Raw genomic sequence first — 8,204 nt, 5'->3', positions numbered from 1 at the left:
CACCAGCTTTGCCTCTCCCTTGTTTCCCTGCTCACTTGGCACTCCTGCAAGGGGGGAACCATGGTGGTGCCTCAGGTACTGCACAGGAGCCCTATATAGGTCTCCTCCCAGTTTGCTGTACCCTCTCTGAGGATTTGTTTCCTTTCTTTAGCCCATAACTCCTTAACCACTAGTGGAGAGAGAAAGGCCCTTTCTGCAGAGGTGTCTTTTGTGCTACCTCCAGTGGGTAAGGCTGGCCACTTCTAAGTAGCTTTCCAATAGGAATCTGTGCACATAACTGGACTTGCTCTCCTGAGTTATGGGCTTGGGAGGTAGCAGCCCTTGCTATGGCTGGAGATAAGAGCATTTCCTGCAAGGGAGGGTAGTTGGGTTGGGAGCCTTGCCAGCATGCAGAGCCAAAGGGCACATCTTGCCGCCATGATCCTCGTTTCCATCCCTGATCACCTAGGCCTATTTGGAGTGTATGTGCGCAGGTAGGGAGGGAGCATATGAGGAAGGCAACTTTTAATATTTGAAAGCATTTAATACTACTAGGGAGCTTTGATTCACAATTCCATGTGTAGCTGGTTTTCAGGAAACCATGCAGATGTGTGACTAGAATAGGGACTCCACAGAAGGGTGATCTCCAAGATACCAGCGTTCCTTATCAAGCTCGCAAATCATTTGGATCTGAAGCAGTGGGAATATTTGTGTCCTCTGCTCATAGAGATGCTAGCACAGTTTTCTGTGCTCCTACCCACTGCCTGCCAAAGAATGTCACATCTTGACTTGGTCTTTGGTTTCTCCACTTTCTGATAAACTGTTGCTTTCCTTTGTCCCAGCCCTCACCACCTGTCAATGGCTGTAGAAAGGCCATTGCTGCACAGGAGACTTCTCTGCTACCCCCATGGCATGTTTGGGAGGGAACCGCTCCAGCCTAGGGGATGTTTGGGAGCACTTAGCTGCAGTTTGCCAAAGAGAACAGCCTGGAGTGCTTTCAGAAGTATCTCCTGGATTTGCTGCTGTCCTCCTTGGGCTTGATGGGAAAAGGCTGGGCTGTCTTTAGAAAGCTTTCTGGGGGGCTCAGGAGTGAGGCTAGTGTAGAGCTGGTGAAGACCAAGCCATCAGAGGAGAAAAGCAGCTCTGCAGGAGCACCTGGAGGATGTTTCTGGGACAGAGTGCCATTTGCTAAGGGTGACTTTAGGACGGCAAGGTGTTGTTTCTAGTGCCCCCTTCTCCAGGCTGTGCTTTGTGCGTCGAATGGAAAAATGCTCCTGGCTTTTGGTTACCTCCGGGGCCCTTCTGCTGCCTTGCAGGTTGCTGATCTGGGAGGACAGGTCTGCCTCAGAGAAGCTCCTGTGCATGCTGCTGATCTCCTTCCTCCAGTTTGTCAGGGAAGGGGCAGAGAGGCAGGCTAGATAGCTGCTGCCTATGAAAGCACTTGCTGCTTTGGGTTGCTCCAGGACAGATGCGGTGGGGCTGCCGTCAGCTCCGGGGTTAGGGCTGTTGCAGGCAGCGTGGTTCTGCTGAGCAGCACCTGGGTGTTCAGTGGGGACAAAGCCTGTGAGGTAGCTTTTAGAGGCCATGGGAAGATGCCAGGGCACTTACCCTGTGGCCCCTCTGGCGGATGCAAACGCGAAACCTTTGTTCCCATGTACTGAAGACCTGAAAAGCCCTCCACTAGGGAAACCCTGCAATACCCTCTTGAACCCTCTGCAGCTCTCTGCATTTCCCCAGATGTTTTTGGCTCTGCCATTACAGCATGTGATCCAGCAGCCCTGGCGCAGGCCAATCAGCAGTCCATGCTCATACCTCTGGAGCTGTCTGTATGCTCTGGTGACTCCTCAGTCGAGGGTCCGAACGGCCAGGCAATGACGTCCCCAAAGACTGCTGCGCAGTTGTCGGTGAGGAGCTTCACCAAGAGTGTCACCTGCATGCAGAAAGCCTGGGAGTTCAGTGCAAGGGGCTGCAAAGGACTTGAGCAGCCTTTTGTGCTCTTAAGGGAGGTTTCTGCAGCCACAGTTGTAGTTCTGTAGCTCGGAGCTCATGTGGCCTGCCACAAGCAGGGTAGCTTGAGCCTCAGCTCCGTGGGGAGCGAGGTGCTGAGTTCAACAGACCTTGCTCTCTTTCTGCATGGCCAGTGGGGCTGAGCAAGTTTGGCCCCACACAGATCACCAGGTTACTGGCATCCATGCGGTTTCTGTCTGCCTTTTCACTGATACGGTGGAGCATAGAGAGCAAGCGCTGGAGTAAGAGACAGTTTGCTGGAGGCAGTTTGCCAGCCACCCTGTGGGAACACAAGCAAAGAGGAAGAGGCGTGCCAGCTGCAGGGGCTGCTGCTGCTTGGTTTGAGCCGGAGCGGTGGGACAGGTGGCAAACTTACACTCTCAGCTGTGCAATTTTCTCTTGCAGGCTGGGCTGCTGCAGTGCTAGCAGCCACTTGTTGTAGAGGTCAGCCACAAGAAGCTTGCAGGGGATGTTTCTCAGGAAGGCCAAGGCCCTTAGGTGAGGTTCTGGACATGAGCAGGGAGCAGAGAAGCAGCATCACTGTGAGTTGGTAGCTACCTGCTCTCAAAAGTGCAGCTGGTGGAACTGAAAATCCTGTGGCAAAGGGAAATGCCCATGGGTCCTAGGCCTGAACCTTGGAGTGTGGCTTCCGGTGGGTGTTAGCTTGGAGTGCCTCCTAGGTCAGTCTAGGCATTGGCATGGACCCACGCAGATTCCTCCTATATGCTCCCAGCTGCTAGTCAGCAGAGGTCACCTTCAGCAGCACTGCCAAGAGGTGCACAGGCTGGCTTGTGAGATCCATGTTCCCGCCTCTGTCCAGCTCTTCTCTCAACTCCCTATGCGCCTTTTCATTGGCCGCTTTCTGGAAAATGCCCTCAGTGGCTGGTCCTTTCTCACTGAGTAGCAGCATCCACCAGCATCTTCTGCAGGCGGAAAGAGAGAATTTTGCACGTGGCGCTGCCCTCTCCTTGACTTGGCTTGCTATGTTGTTCTTGCTCTATGTAGAGTAGCCCAGCAGTGCCTGGATTGTCCTGCAGTCAACCCTCACCTGGCACTGGTGAACTCTGGGGACAGCAGTGGAGTCGTCCCCGCAGGAGACCTCTCTCCCCAGGCTTGCTTACCTGGACTGGTTGGGGCAGGCCATCATCTTGCCCACAGAAGAGGGCCAGAGGCTGCCCAAAGAGATCCATGTGGGGGCTGGAGCCTAGCTGCCCTGAGCAGTCCCCGGTGGTGGGGGTTCCTCTCCAAGCCAGGGGCCAGGAGATCACCACCATCTGCCCTCCCTTTGCTCCATCTGCTGCAAGCCAAAGGAAAGCAACCATGGCTTCAGAAAACCAGGCGCAGCGCTGTGTGCAGCAGGGCCTCCTGCAGCATGTTTACAGGCACCGAGGTTTTGCATGGGGAGAGAAACCAAGAGCAGCAGCGGCTGCCTGCGGGGCTCGGGGTCCCCATGCCTGCAAGGCAGGAGCTGTGCTGACAGCTCCTGGGACTTGCTGCTCATTTGCAAGCACGAGGCAAAGCAACTCCCGCCACGCTGCCTGGAGCTGCACGGGGCCCCTTTCCCCACCGCTGCATGGGTACCACCATTGGTGCCACCGGCAGCCTGAGCCCCTGGCAGGGCTGACCTGAGGATGGCGTCGAGCCAGAGCTGCTTCACCTCCTGCCACCTGTGGCACAGAGCAGAAGCAGCCTCAGCCCACGCTGCTGCTGCTGCATCTCCAAGAGCTGTTTCCCGTGCAGGCAAAGCACCTGGGACAGGATCGGGCTCTGTGGGGCAGGATGGGCACCATGCCAGCCCTGGGACATGCCCCCAGACTCACCCCAAAGTGACCATGCAGAGGCCTGTGGTCCAGACGAGGATAAGGGTCTGGCTGCTCTTAAGGCGAAAGACCTCCTACTCCTTGTGCTCTGGGCTGGCCACCGCCACCACCGCCTCGCAGCACAGCACCCACAGCTGGCTGAGGCGCACCCGGTGCGTCAGCCAGTAGGTGGAGCCGCATCTGCGGGCAGGAAGGGAGCAGGGAGGGAGCGATGGGTGCATGCGGTGGGGGCAGGCACAGCCGTCCTCCTGCTCCGGGAGCTGCGCCTGCTGGGGCGAGCCGTGGGGAGGGAGGTGGGAGGGCTGGGACACGTCTCCTTACTTGAAGGTGGCATTGGTGATGGCGTGCGGGAACAGCAGGAGGTGCCGGTGGTGTGTGCGCTGGTGCCGGTTCACCTGCATGCACTGGCGGAGGAGCAGCTGGGGGCTCCTGGTGGACACGAGGGCACCGAGCGGTGCTTGGGACCGGGACGCCGCCCTGCCCCAGAGCCCGAGGCGGGCACCAGAAGCCCCACGGCTGAGGGGCCCAGGCCCTGCCTGGTTGCCGGGAGCGGGGGCACCACGGGCACTGCAGCAGATCCCCTGCCCCATGGCGCTGGGGCTGCGCAGACCTGCACCAAGCTGCAGGCGTTGCCTTAGCTGAGCAGTATCACGGGGCTGAGAGCTGCCTCTGCCCGCACTGCCCTGCGGTGGCACGGTGCCGCAATGGGGCTGGGCTGGTGGCCATCACCCGTGGGGTCGCTGCGATGCCACCGTGGCATGTTGTGATGCACCAGCGGGGCTGTGGGCAGGAGGGGGGCTCATTGCCTCTGGCACCTCCGCTGCCGCACCGTTTCCATGCCTGTTTCTGGTCGTGCTGTTGCCACTGTCCTCTCCCACGGCAGCAGGCAGACAAGGCTGGCTCTGCCTCCTTAACACCCTCCCTCCAGATAAGGAACTGCTCTGATGCGATCCCCACCCCGGGTGCCTTCTCTTCTCTCCACAAACAGTCCCAGCTCTTGCAGCCTTTCCTCAGGGGACAGAGGCTTCAGCGCCTTCCTCATTTCAGTCGTCTTTCCCTGCACACCCTGCAGATCACCTCATCCAAACACCTGCTCAAGCAGACTCACCTAGCGTAAGTTGCACAGGATCACGTCCAGGCCCTTTTTTGAATATCTCCAGAGAAGGAGACTCCATGACCTTGCTGGGCAACCTGTTCCAGTGCTCTGTCACTCTCACAGTGAAGAAGGCTTTCCTTATGTTCAGATGAAATTTCCTGAGTTTCAGTTTGTGCCCATTGCCTCTTGTCCTGTCACATGGGACAGCTGAAAAGAGTCCAGCGCCATCCCCTTGACACCCTCCCTTCAGGTACTTATACACATTGATCAGATCCCCCCCCTCAGTCTTCTCTTCCCCAGGCTGAACAGGCCCAGCTCTCGCAGCCGTTCCTCATAGGGCAGGTGCTCCAGCCCTCTGATCATCTTCGTAGCCCTACGCTGGACTCTCTCCAGTAGCTCCATGTCTCTCTTGTGCTGGGGAGCCCAGAACTGGACACAGTACTTGAGATGAGGCCTCCCCAGGGCTGAGGAGAGGGGCAGGATCACCTCCCTCGACCTGCTGGCAACACTCTTCCTAAGGCACCCAGGATAACATTGGCCTTCTTGGCCACAAGGGCACATTGCTGGCTCATGGTCAACTTGTCATCCACCAGCACTCCCAGGTCCTTCTCTGCAGAGCTGCTTTCCAACAGCTCAACCCCCTACCTGTCCTGGTGCATGGGACTATTCTTCCCTAAGTGCAGGATCTTGTGCTTGCCCTTGTTGAACCTCTCCGCCCAGTTCTCCAGCCTCTCCAGGTCTCTCTGAATGGCTGCACAGCCCTCAGGTGTGTCAGCCACTCCTCCCAGCTTGGTATCATCAGCAAAACCTCCTCCTTCGTCCAGGTCATTGATGAAGAAGTTGAACAAGACTGGACCCTGTGACCCCTGGGGGATGCCACTAGCCACAGGCCTCCAACTAGACTCTCTGCCTCTGATGACAACCCTCTGAGCTCTGTCATTCAGCTAGTTCTCAATCCACCTCACCGTCCACACATGTAGCCCACACTTCCTGAGCTTACCTATGAGGATGTTATGGGAGACAGTGTCAAAAGCCACATTTACATTACATTTTATAAGACTATTTACTAAACTGCTAAAGCTAGAAATGGCTTTAGATTTCTTTTTTACTTGAAATTTGGTTTCCAGACAGTTACATGGTAGGACTATAAGACTGTTGTAACAGATAATGTAGTCAGTCCAAATACGAACTTCTGTAGTCCATTTCTGGGCAGCAATCATTTTCACTAATATAATATTCATCCACTTCGGAACATCACAGCTAGGCTATGAAACCTTTATTTTTTCATTAATTGATAGATTTTGGCCATGACAGTGAAATATGTGAGCAATAATGTGCAGCAAGACTTGTGTTTATTGATGAGAGAATTCCTCAAGTCACCTGCATTTCAAACAAAGCATGTGTGGTGAGTGCCTATGAAGTCCCAGCGCTGGACAGGACAAGACGAACAAAAGAACTTCAGTGGCATTCCCAAGAAGACCATTTAATTTTGGCTGAGTCCATGTAGCTGCCGTTAATACAGATGCGATAATAAAATCAGCTGAATCAAACATTTATTTTACAACCTGAGATTCTGAAGCCGAACTCAATAAAAATTAATGCCTTTAAGGTAGGGTGGTTGCTGAATGCCGTTGGAGAACAGAGCAGGCTGACCTGGAAGACATGCCAAGAAAGACATGGATTTTCTGGAGTGAGTCCAGCAAAGGGCCACAAAGATGATTAAGGGTCTGGAGCATCTGTTATATGAGCAGAGGCTGTGAGAGCTGGGACTGTTTAGTCTGAAGAAGAGAAAACCGAGGGGGCATCTTATTAATGCAGATAAATACAGGAAGGGAGAATGTACATGGGATGGGGCCTCAGTGGTGCCCAGTGACAGGACGAGAGGCAATGAACACTGAAACACGGGAAAATCCAGTTGAACATAAGAAAACACTTCCTTCCTGTGAGGGTGGTTAAATACTGGGACAAGTTACCCAGATAGGGTATGGAGTCTCCATGCTTAGAGCTATGCCAAAGTTGGTGAGCTCTAGGTGACCCTGTTTGAGTATGAGGGTTAAGGCAGATGATCTCCAGAGGTCTCTTCCAACCCCAGCTATTTTGTGATTCTGTGTTGATAGCTGTTCTAGTTAGATTCCCGGGGGCCAAACATCCGGTTTGGCAAGCCAGCACAAACTCACACACACACACACAAACACTCTTCAGTAGCAAGCAGTTTATTAGTAGATACTTACAAACAGACCGACCCGATGGTAATCTCAAGAAAGACCACCTCAATGCTTGTCCCGATCGTCTGCATGGTGAGAGAGAGAGTCGGCAGGCACAATCTTTTCGGGCGTCCCCAAGGAGGTAACGTGGTCCTCTGTTGTGTAGCAGCCTCTCTCTCCTTCGGAAAAACTTCGGTATTTATGATTATTTGCAGTAGGCAGGAGTCCCGGCACCTGGGACCAACAAGTGCAGGGAGTCTAGCCCAACTCCGCCCCGGTTGCATAATCGGGCTATGATACTGCGCACGCGTGCAGACTTATTTCGGGGGCCACATTTGCCTTTGGGGGTCGCTATTTCATTACTCTTCAACTTCTGACCTTCATGTCGACTGCTTCTCATGGTGATTCTGTGGCCAGAAGCCACAGAATCTATTTGTGACCAACCGCTGTTCTTTCTCACACATTTCCAAGACCTTGTTAGTTACTTATTTGTATCCCGCTTAACACAGCGGTATTGTTCTAGGCACTAAAAAGTTACAACACGGACCATTCCCATCAAGTATCACGTAGTACGGGTACAGTAGTTCAGAGCTGACCACCTCGGGCATCATTTTGAGGGAATTGTTTGCTTTCAGCAATCCTGAATCTCTTCGCTACCATGAAGCTGCTTCAGCAGAGGATTGCTTTTTTCACAGTCTGTTTAAAATAAAGGGCTGGACTGTCTTTCTCCATGAAGAAAGTCAGAAAAGTCATATTTGACTTAGTGGGGAAAGAAATCTTTTAAGTGGAAGCTTTGGCTGTCACTGAGAACACAAGAGGTTGAAACTGTTCCTCTGGAGAGGACAGCCATTCAAATAGACTATTATTGCTGTACAAAGATGATAGATGAGGCACGGAGAAGAAGAAGAGTAAGCAAGATGGTCTAGGAGTGACCACAGTTAAGTATCACCTATGTGAGGTTAAAAGATTTTTTTTTTTTTTTTTTTTTTTTTTTTTTAGTATTGCTGAGTAGCTGGGAGATGAGAGATGGCTTTAGGTGATGCTACAGATTTAAGGCTGTGTTGCCTCTTTGAAGCTGGGCCTAGTGGTCAGTTTTTG

At 53.5% G+C, this 8,204-nt stretch overlaps 1 protein-coding gene across 1 annotated transcript; it reads right to left on the bottom strand.

Annotated features, from left to right (window-relative positions):
• Positions 1 to 976: 976 nt before the first annotated feature.
• Positions 977 to 3,308, bottom strand: LOC146592681 (T-cell activation Rho GTPase-activating protein-like). The gene is given in 7 exon segments (XM_085310589.1): positions 977 to 1,126; positions 1,128 to 1,540; positions 1,792 to 1,909; positions 2,083 to 2,266; positions 2,363 to 2,479; positions 2,748 to 2,901; positions 3,107 to 3,308. Coding segments are annotated over 7 exon segments (1,338 nt in total).
• Positions 3,309 to 8,204: the final 4,896 nt, after the last annotated feature.

This window comes from Rhea americana, unplaced genomic scaffold, assembly GCF_003343005.1.
Source record: "Rhea americana isolate MKP2758 unplaced genomic scaffold, rheAme1 scaffold_320, whole genome shotgun sequence".
NCBI lineage: Eukaryota > Metazoa > Chordata > Aves > Rheiformes > Rheidae > Rhea > Rhea americana.
The sequence above is the reverse complement of the archived record's forward strand: the minus strand, read 5'-3'. Positions and strand labels throughout refer to the sequence as shown.